The 15,996-nt window shown below is 45.5% G+C and overlaps 2 protein-coding genes across 9 annotated transcripts in view; one reads left to right on the top strand and one right to left on the bottom strand.

The window, feature by feature from the left end:
- Positions 1–3,741, bottom strand: part of GTF2H3 (general transcription factor IIH subunit 3) — a 28,799-nt gene extending 25,058 nt beyond the window's left edge. For 2 of the 6 annotated variants that reach the window (XM_054444117.2, XM_054444124.2), the window contains exon 1: positions 3,632–3,735. In XM_054444117.2, the coding sequence (XP_054300092.1) occupies positions 3,632–3,644 (13 nt within the window). In that variant the 5' untranslated portion in view covers positions 3,645–3,735. The other 4 variants (XM_054444121.2, XM_054444119.2, XM_054444118.2 and 1 more) reach the window with 4 other exon arrangements.
- A 30-nt stretch (positions 3,742–3,771) lies between these two features.
- On the top strand, positions 3,772–15,748 carry EIF2B1 (eukaryotic translation initiation factor 2B subunit alpha). Of its 3 annotated transcripts, XM_054442691.2 has the most exons (10): positions 3,772–3,958; positions 4,751–4,852; positions 6,193–6,329; positions 6,441–6,557; positions 9,575–9,687; positions 10,239–10,307; positions 11,894–11,969; positions 13,999–14,124; positions 14,828–15,040; positions 15,326–15,748. In XM_054442691.2, the coding sequence occupies exons 1-9, from the start codon at positions 3,946–3,948 to the stop codon at positions 14,990–14,992; spliced, it is 918 nt and encodes a 305-aa protein (XP_054298666.1). In that variant the 5' UTR covers positions 3,772–3,945; the 3' UTR covers positions 14,993–15,040; positions 15,326–15,748. The 3 variants fall into 3 exon arrangements, with proteins under 3 accessions (XP_054298666.1, XP_063503262.1, XP_054298667.1); XM_063647192.1 differs by lacking the exon at positions 10,239–10,307; XM_054442692.2 differs by lacking the exon at positions 10,239–10,307 and having other exon boundaries at positions 14,828–15,748.
- The last annotated feature ends 248 nt before the right edge of the window (positions 15,749–15,996 follow it).

The following is a 15,996-nucleotide window of genomic DNA, read 5'->3' as shown; positions in this document are numbered from 1 at the left end:
AGAGTGGGACTCTGTCTCAAAAAAAAAAGTTAAAAAACAGAGGGAAAAGCAATTCCTACGTCAAGATTTTACCTATTCTCTAAACTAAACAGGCTACCACAACACATTAATCATTCATTTGGATTTTTGTTTTTTGGGTTTCTTTTAAGAGATGGGGGGGTCTCAATAAATTGCCCAGGCTGGTCTTGAAATCCTGGGCTTGTGATCCTCCTGCATCAGCCTCCCCAGTAGTAAGGACTACATGCACGCACCACTCCAAACACATTAATCCTTCAAGAAACTTTTACACTACCAGTGTTAGGTGTTGGGGATACTGGGTCCAACCCCTCAAAGAGACTATACTCTAATTGAGGTGACAGAGAGACATACAAACCTGTGAGTACACACTGTTATGAAAGGCCCAGGATGCTCATTTATTTATTTATGTATTTTTAAACAAATTTTTGAGACAAGGTCTCAAGGTTGGAGTACAGTGCCACGAATATAGCTCACTGCAGCCTTGACCTCCTGGGCTCAAGTGATCTTCCTGTCTCAGTCTCCCACATAGCTGGGACAACAGGCGTGCACCACCACATCCAGCTAATTATTATTATTATTTTTTTTTTGAGACGGAGTTTTGCTCTTGTTGCCCAGGGTGGAGTGTGATGGCACGATCTTGGCTCACCGCAACCTCCGCCTCCCAGGATCAAGTGATTCTCCTGCCTCAGCCTCCTGAGTAGCCGGGATTACAGGCATGCGCCACCACGCCCAGCTAATTTTGTGTTTTTAGTGGAGACGGGGTTTCTCTATGTTGGTCAGGCTGGTCTCGAACTCCCGACTTCGGTGATCTGCCCGCCTTGGCCTCCCAAAGTGCTGGGGTTACAGGCATGAGCCACCACGCCCAGCCACCCGGCTAATTTTTAAATTTTTGTAGAGACAGGGTCTTACTTTGTTGCCTAGGCTGGTCTCGAACTCCTGGGCTCAAGTGATCCTCCCACCTCAGCCTCCTAAAGTGTTGGGATTACAGGCATGAGCCACTGTGCCCGGCTCTAGGATGCTCATTTAATAGCAAAGAGCAGTAATGCCTTTCCTCCCTCCATATTTTGCTTCCGGCAGTCCTGTCTTCTACATTAGGAGAATCTCCACCCCATCTTTGATTTCTGCGTATTCAAATCCCAATTACTCCTCAAGGCCCCAAACCAATGCAAACTCTTTCTTCGTCATGACTCCCCTATCTCAGAGCAGAAGGAATGCCAGCCTCCTCTACGCTAAGTACCGGAATCTGCAATCCCAAAATCCCATTCCATCCTGACAACCACCCAGCAAAGGACATTTTCCTGCCATTTTTCATCAATTATAAGATGACCCCCACCCCTTGTTTTTTACATTGAATAGTTGTTGACATCTGGATGGTATCCTTATCATTAAGACTGGCGGCATTTTTTCTTTCTTAATGATATATTAAATAAGGGCATATCTCATAATCAATATTATCTTAGATTAGCTGAAATATGATATATGGTATTCCTATTCTGCAAATGAAAGTAACTTGTCCTAAGTCAAATATGGCCTGCTAACAAGTGGCAAGGCCAAAGCCCTGTTCTAAAGACAGATCTGCTTGACTATAAAGATTGTGGCTCTTCACTGCCCACCTCTGACAACCCACAGCTCTCTCTTCTAATGACACTTAGCACTTACTATTTCATTTTACAGTTAGTTGTGCTTCTGATCTCTCGTCCCAGTCCTGCCCACTTAAGACTGTGGACTTCTTAAAAAATGATGGAATTTGCTAATCCTAGGATAAAATAATGTGTGTAAATCAGGACTGGTGTAGTGGCTCATGCCTGTAATCCCAACACTTTGGGAGGTGGAAGCAGGAAGATTGCTTCAGCCCAGGAGTTTGAGACTAGCCTGGGCAAAACAGTGAGACCTTATCTCTATTTTTTCTTTTTTTTTTTTGGCGACAGAGTCTTGCTCTGTCGCCCAAGCTGGAGTGCAGTGGCATGATCTTGGCTCACTGCAACCTCCGCCTCCTGGGTTCAAGCAATTTTCCTGCCTCAGCCTCCTGAGTAGCTGGGATTATAGGTGTGCACCACCTTGTCTGGCTAATTTTTTTTGTATTTTGAGCAGAGATGGGGTTTCGCCATGTTGGCCAGGCTGGTCTCGAACTCCTGACCTCAAGTGATCCACCCACCTCGGCCTTCCAAAGTGCTGAGATTACACGCATGAGCCACTGTGCCCAGCCACTTTTTTTTTTAATAGAAAAACAAAACAAAAAAATGTGTAAATCACACAACAAAGCACCTAGGACAGAAGCACTTAATACAACTGTGTCTGCCAGACAGAAAAAGTGTTGCCTGTAAAGAAAGGTGTGCATCTATACACATGCAATATCCCTGTGAATTTCCTTCTTTAGTTCACTACCTCATTTGTAGACGGGAGCAATGCCAGGCCTGCCTCCCTCACAGGGTTGTGGTATGGTTTCACATCAATTAAGAGAGGATGGACAATTATTACAGTTCCTGAAAGGACTCCCCTATCTCTATTCTTGCTCCCCACAGTCCATTTTCCACACAACAGCCACAGTGATCTTTTAAAATTGCAAACCAGATCATAACACTTTCTGGCTTAAAACTCTACAATGTCTTTGTATTGCAACTAAAAATAAACCCAACTTCTCTATTACGGTCAATACGGCCCTGCATGACCTGAAACTGGCTGGTTCTCTGATCTCATCCCCCTAGCCTCCTTTTTCTTCAAGACATCTGACTCTGTATGTGGTAGTTTAATGTATGAATGAGTCTCCCCATCATCCTCTACCCACAAGCTCTCCATTTCTCCTTTCTCAGTGTAACTTGGTGGCTTAATCTGCCGCAGGGCCCATGCACTTAAAAGTGCACTTTCCCCAGAAATTCACACAATCGTTCAAGTCGGTTTCACTATCATGCACTTTTCCTAGGCCCCTATCTAAAACAGCTCCTCCTCAATCCTAGTCACAATGTACTATTGTAACTAGGACCATACTATTACATCATCTTCATAGCTCTTTTCATCCTTTGAAAAATAATTTACTTTTTAATTTTTTATTGACGAGGTCATGCCCTGTCCACCATGCTGGGTGCAGTGCTGCGATAATAGCTCACTGAAGCCTCGAATTCCTGGGCTCAAGTGATTCTCCCGCCTCAGCCTCCCGAGTAGCTGGGACCAAAGACACGCGCTACCACGCCCGGCTAATATTTCACTTTTTTGTAGAGATGGGGTCTGGCTGTGTTGCCCAGGCAGGTCTCGAACTCCCGGCTTCAAGCGATTCTCCCGCCTCGGCCTCCCAAAGTGCTGGGACTACAGGCCTAATCCACCGGGGTGCGACCCGGCCGAAATTATTTTTATTTATTGTTGTCTGTTTCACCCACTAGACTGCAACCTCCACTAAGGCCCCTGTCTGTCACGATCTCTGCTACAATCCAGAAAATAATACCTGCACACAGGAGGCGATCCAAAACTATTTACTGAATGAATGACTGAATGCCTTGGCTACTCCTCTAAAGACCAAACGGATTCTATCCAGCCCAAAAGACACACTCCACTTGGCCAGGCGTAGCCGGACCGAGACCGCCGAGCCCCGGAGTCGAAGTCCCGCCCTGAGGGTCCTCACCGTCTGAAATCATGGCTGTCCCAGCACCTCAGCGCAGAGTAAGGGGTAGTCAGGCGAGCGTCTCAAATCCTGCGCAGCTCAACGTCCGGCGCCGCCAAGTGACGCACAAGGTGCTTTGACTTGTGCCGGCCCCCTAACCTGCGGAAGTGGAGTGCGGGGGTGCGCCGGAAGAGGGGCACGGAAGTGCGCCGGAAGTGGGGTGCGGAGGTGTGCAGCGTGCTGTCAGACTGGCTCGCAGGCGACGCGGCCGGCGGACCCGTTCAAGACAGCGCGGGCGGCTCGGGTCCCCTGGGGCTCCGCAGCAGGAGGACGCCATGGACGACAAGGGTAAATCAGGACAGGCCAGGGCTGCTAGGCTACAGCAGCGCCGTTCAGGGGTCGCCCCCAACCTCTCACATCCAGGCTGAGCTCCCGAAGAGATTTCTTTGAATTTCAGGCTGCTCCGCTGGATGTGTTTCCTCGAGTCACAGCTAAATCCCTCGCGCTGCTCTTGTTTTCAGGGATACGCCCTGGCAGTATCTGTAGGCATCCCTCCCACACATACGCTCCTTCCCAGTGCCAGTCTCCTTCCTGCCTTGTTGGATCTGTCATTAAAATTAGAATGAATAAGGCATATTTGATGTGCTCATCTAGTATGGTTGTTAAGTGAAAAACAAGGGCAAACTAATCTACTTTTCATGTAAAGAAATAAAGGGGCGTGGGTGGAACTCCATGTATAATATTTTTAACATATATGTGTATGTGAATAGACACGTATTAGCATAGACTGTCTGGAGGGGTGCAGGAGAAATTGGCAAGATGGTTGACTCTGGGATCCTCTCAGATTTTAGGGCCAAAGATGCTGAAGAGAGAATGACTTTTCATCATCATTTACTCGGGCTTAATTTTTAGGCCTTGCACACCAGTAACTTTTTCAAAATAAGAAAGAGCTCTTGCAAACAGCAAAGTGGTATTTTCTCTATTCCCATGAACATTTATTGCATCCCTGAAATCAAATACCCTAAAAAGAAAGTATTTTTTAAATTGTTTGCTTCTTAAAGTCAACAGTCATTAACAAGCTCTCTTGCCTTACAGGCTGCTAAATGAATTAGATGAATCACTTTTTTTTCCTTTTTCTAGAGTTAATTGAATACTTTAAGTCTCAGATGAAAGAAGATCCTGACATGGCCTCAGCAGTGGCTGCCATCAGGACGTTGCTGGAGTTCTTGAAGAGAGATAAAGGTATAGAGAGTCATCTGTTAACACTCTGGGACTTAGGAAAGCCTTTTTTTTTTTTTTTTTTTAAAGAGACGGAGCCTCACTCTGTCACCCAGGCTGGAGTGCAGTGGCGAGATCTTGGCTCACTGCAACCTCCACCTCCTGGGTTCAAGCAGTTCTCCTGCCTCAGCCTCCTGAGTAGCTGGGACTACAGGCACATGCCTCCACGCCTGGCTAATTTTTTTGTATTTTTAGTAGAGACGGGGTTTCACTGTGTTAGCCAGGATGGTCTCGATCTCCTGACCTCGTGATCCGCCCACCTCGGCCTCCCAAAGTGCTGGGACTACAGGCGTGAGCCACCGGGCCCGGCCAGATTTTTTTATTTTTAGTAGAGATGGGGTTTCACCATGTTGGCCACAGTGGTCTTAAACTCCTAACCTCAGGTCATCCGTCCGCCTCACCCTCCCAAAGTGCTGAGATTACAGGCGTGAGTCACCATGTTCGGCTAGGAAAGTCTTATAATGACTCTTAGAAATGTAGAAAGTGAGAGATGCATGTTTTCCTGCATAAAGTAGTAATACAGCTCCAAGCTCAGCTTCTGCCTTCATTTCAGACCTTTCAATCTGGAGAGAGCTCTTACATTGTCATGAAAAGGATCCCTTTCATAAGTGAAACATACTTTGAATCAAGAGTGACTATGTTATATTGTGTTAACCATGATGCATAAATTACAGTAGCATTTCAGCTTTATAAGTGTTTATTAGGCCTCCACCTTGTGCCAGATTCTGTACAGATGCTACAGGGAATGTTCCAGAATAAATTCTGGTATTAGTATTATTTATTGTGATCCTCTAATTCAGCACCCTAAATGTAAGCATCTGGGTATAGCATGAAATCTTGTATAAGCAACATAATAATGCAGCCTTTCATCTGAAGGGCTGGCCTAGAGACACATGTCTTTAAGGCAACCTCCAGTGTCTTCCCATTGTTCTTAAAATAACATCCAAACAACCTTAGCCTCACCCATACCACCTTGCAGACCTCATCTGCTGCTGCTACTTAATGTCTTTCCATGCCTCAGCCTCGCAAAGTGCTGGGATTACAGGCATGAGCCACCATGCCCAGCCACCCAGCTTTATTTCTATGTGTGCTTGTTTACTATCCGCTTCCTCTATTACAATCAAAACTCCATCAGAGCAGAACCCTACCTGTCTTGTTCACTGATGTATCCCTAGCATCTAGAACAGTGCCTGGTATATAGTATGTACCTAGTAAATATTCATTGAATGAATGAATGAATTGAAGATACAGGTCAGGGCTGTGGTCCTAATGTGAACATCACATTCCTTGTTGTATCATTTCAGGGGAGACAATCCAGGGTCTGAGGGCAAATCTCACCAGTGCCATAGAAACCCTGTGTGGTGTGGACTCCTCCGTGGCAGTGTCCTCTGGCGGGGAGCTCTTCCTCCGCTTCATCAGCCTTGCCTCCCTGGAATACTCTGTAAGTGCCTGTTCTCCCTGGGATTACCTTTCTACTTCTCTGTTTAGTGACAGACATTCTCAGCATTACCTGGATCTTCCCTGTCCCCTCAGTTTGCTCTTTTCTTCCTAGGATTACTCCAAATGTAAAAAGATCATGATTGAGCGGGGAGAACTTTTTCTCAGGAGAATATCACTGTCAAGAAACAAAATTGCAGATCTGTGCCATACTTTCATCAAAGATGGAGCGGTGAGTGGATAACCATCATGCGTGGTAAGGAGGAGCAAGCGCTTCAAGTCCGACTGCCTAGGGTAAAATCCGGGCTCTGCCACTCACTTGCTGTGGAGACTTGAACAAGTTACTTAACCTCTCTGCACAGCTTTCTCATCTGTTAAATACGGGTGACAGTAGTACCTACTCCTAGGGTTGTTGTGAGGATTAAATGAGGCAGGACATGTAAGGGGCAAGGGGTGTGAGGGCTTGGTATTGTGCCTGGCACTTAGTAAGTGCTGCATGAATGTAGATCTTGTTATTAGAGACTGTTGTCATTGTAAACAGGCAGAGAGGGACAATGGGACAGCATGTGTGATTCTTGATTTATTTTATTCATTTATTTATTTTTTTGAGACGGAGTCTCGCTCTGTCGCCCAGGCTGGAGTGCAGTGGCGTGATCTCGGCTCACTGCAAGTTCCGCCTCCTGGGTTCACACCATTCTCCTGCCTCAGCCTCCCAAGTAGCTGGGACTACAGGCGCCCACCACCAAGCCCAGCTAATTTTTTGTATTTTTAGTAGAGGCGGGGTTTCACCGTGTTAGCCAGGATGGTCTCAATCTCCTGACCCCATGATCCGCCTGCCTCGGCTTCCCAAAGTGCTGGGATTACAGGCGTGAGCCACCGCACCTGGCCCTGATTCTTGATTTAATACAGTGCTTTACTAAAGAAGTGTTTTTATGATTGTATGTGTAGTAAATCTGAATTAACAGAACAGCTCTTGTCACTGGTTAACACTGAGGACTTTCTTAGTGAAGGTTAGCAATAGAGGGCAATTGAGGGAAATTTTCTTTTTAACTTCATTTTAGATGCTATTACAGAGATGTAAAGCCACGCCGTGTTTATTAGTTAAGTGAGGAAAGACAGGAGGTGCAAGTTGAACCATCTTCCAGCAAAGGTGTAATGAAACTTTCATAATGCCCCTCCCACCAGCATACGTCCTTTTGCCACCTAGGCCTCCCCTGACCATAAAATCATTTACTTGCATTTTGACTCTTAAATCTTGTCCTCCATTTTATTAGCCCCTTCCCAACCTTTGAAGTATGTTATTAAATAAATGCCATAATAGATGTGAGTGAAACTTGTAGAAAAGCCAGTTGTAAACAAAGCCTTTTTTGTGCAAGTGGAGGCAAGGTTGTGACTTCCTCTCGCTGGGGCCTTCTCCTTCCACAGACCTGCTGTGCCATCAGTATTGTGCGGGTTTCGTTTGCTCTAGTGTAGTGTGGTATGTGTGTGCTTTACCTGCAGTCACCTACTCAGGACTGATTTAGACAAAGTTTATAGCAGAGCTGCTCAGATTTGCACATGCAGAGGAGTCAGCTGGGGTCTTATTAAATGCAGATTGGGATTCAGTGGGTTTGGGCTAGGGTCCACGAACCTCCCTTCCTAACAGGTTCTCAGGTGAGACCCAGAAAGGAGCTAGAGAGCCGGTTCTGCCCCCTTGTCTTATTCTGTCTTCTGCACTCTTCCATAGAAAAGAGGTTATGGAGGCTGGGCATGGTGGCTCATGCCTGTAATCCCAGCACTTTGGAAAGCCAAGACGCGCAGATTGCTTGAGTCCAGGAGTTCAAGACTAGCCCGGGCAACATGGCAAAACTTCATCTCTACTAAAAATACAAAAACTTAGCCAGGCGTGGTGGCACACTCCTGTGGTCCCAGCTACTTGGGAGGCTGAGGTGGGAGAATGACCTGAACCCAGGAAGTTGAGGCTGCAGTGAGCTGAGATCATACCACTGTACTTCAGCCTGGGCAACTGGAGTGAGATCCTGTCTCACCAAAAAAAAAAAAAAAAGAGGTTATGGGCCTACTGTGGTGGCTTATGTGTGTAATCCTAGCCGGAGGTTCCCTTGAGGCCAGGAGTTCAACACTAGCCTGAGCAACATAGGGAGAGAGGCCCTGTCTCTACAAAAAATAAATTAGCTGGTCATAGTGGTGCACATCTGTAGTCCCAGCTACTGAGGTGGCTGAGGTGGGAGGATCGTTTGAGCCCAGGATGTCGAGGCTACAGTGAGCCATGAACACTGCACTGCACTCCAGCCTAGGCATCAGAGCAAGACCTTGGCTCAAGAAAGAAAAGAAAACAGATTATGTATAACTGTCTACACATTGCATCCATGCCACAGATAGGTTGTGATTACCCCAAACAGTGTTTATAAATTCAAAAAAATTAGTTAGCCATCATTTCAAAATTGGATTTTTGGCCCCTCTAAGCAAAAACGTCACCTGGTCTGGCAATCGTGGGGCCACATGACAACAGCTGGGGCTGAGGAGTCCTGGCCCTCCTTAGCCTTTTCTTTTTGAGACAGAGTCTCACTCTGTTGCCCAGACTAGAGTGCACTGGCATGATTATGGCTCACTGCAGCCTCAACCTCCCAGGCTCGAGTGATCCTCCCACCTCGGCCTCCCAAGTAGCTGGGACTATAGGCACATGCCACTGCATCCAGCTAATTTTTTTTGTTGTTATTTTTTGTGGAGATGGGGCCTTGCCAAGTTGCCCAGACTGGTTTTGAACTCCTGGGCTCAGGCAGTCCTCCCACCTCGGCCTCCCAAAATGCTGGGATTACAGGCGTGAGCCACCACACCCAGCCTTCTGTAGCCTTTTCGCTTTGCTGCTGGCCCCACCCAACCTGCTGCAGTGACTTCTGCTACCTGCCTGGTTCCTGTAGGCCTGAGTGTGCAAACCATGTCTTAGAAATAGGGAAACCAACCCAAGGGAACCTCATGAAGCCTTCAGCTATCCAGGCTTTTGTATCCTTTGGGTAACAATGTGTGGGAGTTCCATTTCTGCACCTGCTATGGGATGTGAGACCTGGCAGAAAGTTTTTTAGCTTGCAAATGGGATGAAAACTGTACCATCAGGTCTCCTTTCTGGTTGTGGTTGATTTGTGAAAAAGTGTACAGAGACGCTTAGTGTGTCAGGAACACATGCCGCAGTGCAGAGGGTTTGAGTGAGCAGCAAGGAGCCTGCCCCTTTGACGAAGCTTTCTCGGTCCACAGACAATATTGACTCATGCCTACTCCAGAGTGGTCCTGAGAGTCCTGGAAGCAGCCGTTGCGGCCAAGAAGCGATTTAGTGTATACGTCACAGAGTCACAGCCTGATTTGTCAGGGCAAGTACCTTTCTGTTCAGTTATGTGCCCAGCCACAATTTTACAGAGCAAACTGCGGATTACAGTCCAACAGGATCGGAACCAGAATGTGCCCCCAGCTTGCCAGCAGTCAGCACTGCCTTTCATTGTGCCTTTTCCTGCCTTTGGAAGAAAAATCACTGAATTTGCAGCAGGCCACAGTATATGATCTAGGGGTTTCACTTAAGTAGTTAACTCCGTGGAAGAGCAGAGATTGTATTGATGAAAGATTTTTATCAAGCAATAGGTAACTTATATCTCTCTCTCTCCAGATGATAATCAAAGCAAAACTTCCTCCTTTTTTCCTGAATTTACATCTCTTACCCAGAGTCTAAGAGTATAGTTTTCAAAAAATACTTCTTTCTAAAGAACTCAAATTCTTGTTTCCTTAGTCCAAAGTACTGGGATCTGCCCCTTAACCCATTAGTATTAATGTGAGTTTCAAGCAAACATCCACTGTCCACATTAGGTGACATACATCAGTGTGGTACTGTCTTGTACTTTCTCTAACGTTCTCAGAATGTCATCTTCAGTAAGAAAATGGCCAAAGCCCTCTGCCACCTCAACGTCCCTGTCACTGTGGTGCTAGATGCTGCTGTCGGGTGAGTGCCCATCTTCCCCAGCCATAATCACCTCCCCCACCCCACACTGGCTCACAGCAGGGTTTTCAGATTGAAAGTTTGAGTCCCATTCATAAAGCCACACGAGGTAGCGTCCTACTTCTTAATTAATAGCTGCCCTAAACCAGCAAGCTTGTTATGAGGCTGTGATAGCATACAAAGAAGACAGAGCTGTAGGATGTTGGGGAGAGTGGGAGTTGTGTCTATAGCTTTATGGCTGTAAGTGTTGAGTGCGTTTGTTTTTGTTGTTGTTTTTGTTTGTTTTTTGTTTTTTTGAGACGGAGTCTTGCCCTGTCGCCCAGGCTGGAGTGCAATGGCATGATCTTGGTTCACTGCAATCTCCACCTCCCAGGTTCAAGCGATTCTCCTGCCTCAGCCTCCCAAGTAGCTGGGATTACCGGCGCATGCCACCACGCCACGTTAATTCTTTTGTATTTTTAGTAGAGATGGGGTTTCACCATGTTAGCCAGGCTGGTCTCGAACTCCTGAACTCAGGTGATCTGCCCGCCTTGGCCTCCCAAAGTGCTGGGATGACAGGCGTGAGCCACCACGCCCGGCCAGTGTGAATGCATTTTAAGAGCAAAGTACAAAGGTCAGTTGGGATCAGCAGAGGGTAACCAGGGCTCTGTATTTCTGGGAAGACCTGGCTGTCCTCAGTGGCATGCTGGGATGCTTTGTCTCACCTAGAAGATGCAGCTTCTGTTGCAAAGCCATGGTCACGTGTTCCTGGGAGTGTCAGTGTATTTCACAAGAGAAAACAAGAGTAATGATCTCTTGGAATGAAAACAAGATAGATAATTAAGGAAATTAAGAATGTGTTCAAAAGTAAGCATTTTGAGGAATTCTACTAATTGCTCATTTTAAAAACTAAATTGGCCTTCATCCTACCAGAAAGATTCTTAAGGTTGGGCACAGTGGCTCATACCTGAGGCAGGCGGATCGCTAGAGTTCAGGAGTTGGAGACCAGCTTGGGCAATATGGCAAAACCCCATCTCTACAAAAAAAAAAAATACACAAATTAGCTGGGCATGGTGGCATATGCTGTGGTCCCAGCTACCTGGGAGGCTGAAATGGGAGGATCGCTTGAGCCTAAGAGGTAGAGGTTTGGGCTGAGATCATGCCACTGCACTCTAGCCTGGGCAACAGAGTGAGACCTGGTCTCAAAAAAAAAAGATTTTTAAAACTGCATAACACTTTTGTCCAACTTCAGATCACATCAGATTTTAAAATTTTGTTTGGTTTGTGCTGAAGTGAACAGAAAGTAGAGGATACCACCCTTGGAAGGAAGACTGCTGTGTCAGGACATTTCTTGCTTCACTTACACACATATGTATGTGTGCATGCACCGGGCGGCAGTGTGAAGTGTATGTCTCATTGTAGGGTCGTGACCAGAAAACACCCCTGGTAACAATGCCGGGGTCTATCACGTGTTAAGTGCGCTTTAAAAAAAAACAGGTAGTTATGGGAGGGACTTACCTTGATAGAAATGGAATATTTATCTTTGCAGATGATGATGCTACTTGTTAGAGCCAAGAAAATAAAGCATAAAAAGCTTTTTTTCCCCTTAGCTACATCATGGAGAAAGCAGATCTTGTCATAGTTGGTGCTGAAGGAGTTGTTGAAAACGGAGGAATTATTAACAAGGTAAGAGCATCAGTTCTCCCCAGTTCCCTGCTCAAGACTTGGAGGTGTCTTGCTGACCTAGGACACCACAGCAGTGTTGTTGATTATGGTTCCTTCTAATCCTGCTTCACTTCAGGACTTCATCATGGTATTGAGTTGTTGCCCATTTCCCATAAGTCATAGCAGTGGGCAGTCCAGTTTTGGTCAAATCTTTCTTCTTTTTAGATTGATCTACATAAATGAAGATAATGTAATTTGGTCAGGTGTGATGGCTTATACCTGTAATCCTAGCAATTTGAGAGGCCAGGGTGGGAGGATCACTTGAGGCCTTGAGTTCAAGACCAGCCTCGGCAACATAGTGAAACCCTGTCTCTACAAAAAATTAGAAAAATTAGCTGGGTGTGGTGGTGCTTGCCTGTAGTTCCAGCTGCCCAGGAAGCTGAGGCAGGAGTATCACGTGAGCCCAGGAATTTGAGGTTGCAGTAAGTTATGATCACACTACTGCATTCCAGCCTGGGCGATGGTGAGACCCTGTCTCAGTAAAAAAAAAAAAAGTGTAATTTATATTTATACAAAATTGGCTTGAATTGGAACTGGGGTTTGTCTGGTTTTTGTTTTTTTATTTATGTGTATATGTATGTTTTATTTATGCATATATATATACACATAATATATATACACAAATATTTATTTTTAAAATATTATTTATATATTTACATATAAAGTATGTATGTATAAAATATGTGTATTTATATATAAATATTATATTTTTTAAATAAAGACACATTCACTCTGTTGCCCAGGCTGTAGTGTAGTACAGTGATCATAGCTTACTGCAGTCTTGAACTCCTAGCCTGAAGCAATCTTTCCACTTCCCAAAGTGCTAGGATTACAGGCATGAGCCACTGTGGCCAGCCTGTCATTTGTTTTCATTTTAATTGAGCACATTTGACCTCAATTTATTACAATTTCTCTCTCCACTATTTAATTTAGAAAGGCTTCATGAAAGCTTTTTTTAGTTAAAATATATGTAACATAAGGCCGGGCGTGGTAGCTCACGCCCGTAATCCCAACACTTTGGGAGGCTGAGGCAGGTGGATCATCTGAGGTCAGGAGTTCGAGACCAGCCTGGCCAACATGGTGAAACCCCATGTCTACTAAAAATACAAAAAATTAGCTGGGCATGGTGGCGGGCGCCTGTAATCCCAGCTACTTGGCAGGCTGACGCAGGAGAATCGCTTGAACCTGGGAGGCGGAGGTCTGCAGGCAGAGTCTTGAGTCACATGGTAACTGTATATTTAACTTTCAGAAACTAATGATTTTCCACAGCAGCTGCACTACTTTACATTCCCACCAGCAAAGCACAAAGGTTCCAATTTCTCTACATCCTTGCCAACACTTGTTTTTTTAAATTTTTTTATTTTTTGAGATGGAGTTTCACTCTTGCTGCCCAGGCTGGAGTGCAATGGCACAATCTTGGCTCCTGCAACCTCTGGTGCCCAGGTTCAAGCGAGTCTCCTGCCTCAGCCTCCCTAGTAGCTGGGATTACAGGCGCCCCCCATCCCACCATGCCCAGCTAATTTTTTGTATTTTTAGTAGAGACGGGGTTTCCCTATATTGGCCAGCTGGTCTCAAACTCCTGACTTCAGGTGATCCACCCACCTCGGCCTCCCAAAGTGCTGGGATTACAGGCGTGAGCCACCACATCCAGCCTCTAGTGGCTATTTCTATATCCTTTGAGAAACATTTAATTTTTTGATTCCAAAGTCAGAATTAGATATATCTAATATATGTATTAGATATATGTATATCTATATTATATACATAACTTTCTATTGCTGTTTTTTAATTGTTCCTTTATTGTAATTGAGACGAGGTCTCACCGTGTTGCCCAGGCTGGTCCTGAACTCATGGGTTCAGGTGATCCACCCACCTCGGCCTCCCAAAATGCTGGGATACAGGCGTGCATCACTGTGCCCGGCCCGCTTTTCTGTGGCTTCTACTTCAGATGCACTCTAGAGATCATCCATTCCATTTTCTGCCTTCCCAGATTGGAACCAACCAGATGGCCGTGTGTGCCAAAGCACAGAACAAACCTTTCTATGTGGTTGCAGAAAGTTTCAAGTTTGTCCGGCTCTTTCCACTAAACCAGCAAGACGTCCCAGATAAGTTTAAGGCAAGAGTTTTACATATTTGAAGGGGTACTAAAGTCTAAACAGAAACCTTTGGAAATTGTAGTCCTAAGAATGTTCCAGTAATTTTTTCACTTCCTATTGCTACTTTCCCCAACACTTGGAATACAAAGATAAATTGGTGATTGGACTCACACATTTGTCCCTAGAATTTCAGTCTTTCAGTCTCCTTAAGTAGCACCATAGATGGGTAGAGAGGAAGCCAGAGGCTGGTGGGTAAGTCCCAGTTTTGGGCTTAACTGAGCTCAGCTCCCATCACCACAACTTACAAACTGTGTGAGTTGAGGCAAGTCCTTTCATTTCAACCTCTGAACCGGTTTTCTTGTCTGTAAAATGGCATAGCAGTATCTGACAGGGTCATGAGGATTCTAAGATAATCTTAGCACAGTCCCTGGCACGCTGCAAGCTCTCTATTGTGACTCGATCTTCCCTTGAGGGGTCTGGAGAAATTAATCCGGCATGAGAATGAGGGGACATGGGATTTAAGTTTGTTACACTGCAGCTCTCAGCCAGCACGCTGCCATGATCTGGCTCATGGCCACGACTCTGCCCTCCTCTCTAGTGTCCTGCTTCTCCCATTTTCAGAGAGCAGTCTCAGGAAGTAGCACACTGATCACTCACGCCAAGGCCCTACCAGGTCAGAGCACTAAATATTCAGTGCCGATTAATGTGTACTTCTCTCCTCAGTATAAGGCAGATACTCTCAAGGTCGCGCAGACTGGACAAGACCTCAAAGAGGAGCATCCGTGGGTCGACTACACTGCCCCTTCCTTAATCACTCTGCTGTTTACAGACCTGGGCGTGCTGACACCCTCAGCAGTCAGCGATGAGCTCATCAAGCTCTATCTGTAACCTGTGAGCCCTTTCCTGCCAAGGTGCAGCTTACGTAGTTGAGGCAGGGTGAGTAGCTGCTTGACACCCCAGTGAGTCAGGCCAAAACTGAGATGTGTTTAATGAAGATTTATGGAGTAAGGACTTAAAATCATACATCTTAGAGAACCTTTCTTACTCATTTCAGTTCCATCTAAAAATGTGTCAGCTATTCTAAATCCCAACTTAAATTGTTCTTAGGGTTTCTAGAAACTTTCCTTTTCAGTTACCAGAAATACAAGTTAGATAACTGGCTACTTAATTGATGAAAGATGAGCCCAAGTCCACCTGTCTTCATCCTCCCCTGCACTCCAGACTGATCTGCCAAAAGCACGCGAGATGCAGGCGAAAAGCAGCCACACCCCTCTGCCACAAACGACTAATAGCTGGTCAGGACGTTACACGCGGTGCCTTGTAAGAGGCAAGAAACACTTGCCGAATCTGCGTCTGGCTTCCAGTGGTAAGCACATTCCTCAGCAGGATCAAGCCAAACAGTAAAAACTACCAAGAGAACACGAGGAAGGCAAAACTACCAAGAGAACACGAGGAAGGCAGAAACAACATTTAGCAACAGTATTCTGCATGGCTTACCGCTTAAGAAAATGCCTTCTGGAATATTTGTAGACTGAAATTCTGTATGTGTAAGAGATGTTTAAATATGTTTGGGTCCTAAACAGCTTTTTAAAATTACACTTGGGAACAAATTCAGCATCTTTTCAAATAAACTCTATGAAAGACGCTGAGGTGGTGTTGCATCAATACTGCAAGCTGACCAGACCATCTAGGGGAAAACACTATCCAGCTACATTTACACACTTAAGACCCAGGCAATCAGGACACCATTTATTCAACAGGAGGCATAAAAACTATAATTCTCTTTCCCGGAATATGACTTAATCCCTCTGTTTTTCAGCTATTCACCAATAAAACAATACTGGGACTATTAACACAGAAAAACCCCAGCACATTAGCCACCTCTGCAGGGC

This window comes from Pongo pygmaeus, chromosome 10 (assembly GCF_028885625.2).
Source record: "Pongo pygmaeus isolate AG05252 chromosome 10, NHGRI_mPonPyg2-v2.0_pri, whole genome shotgun sequence".
NCBI classification, from domain to species: Eukaryota; Metazoa; Chordata; class Mammalia; order Primates; family Hominidae; genus Pongo; species Pongo pygmaeus.
Note: the sequence above shows the minus strand (reverse complement) of the source record. Positions and strands in the feature narration are given on the sequence as shown.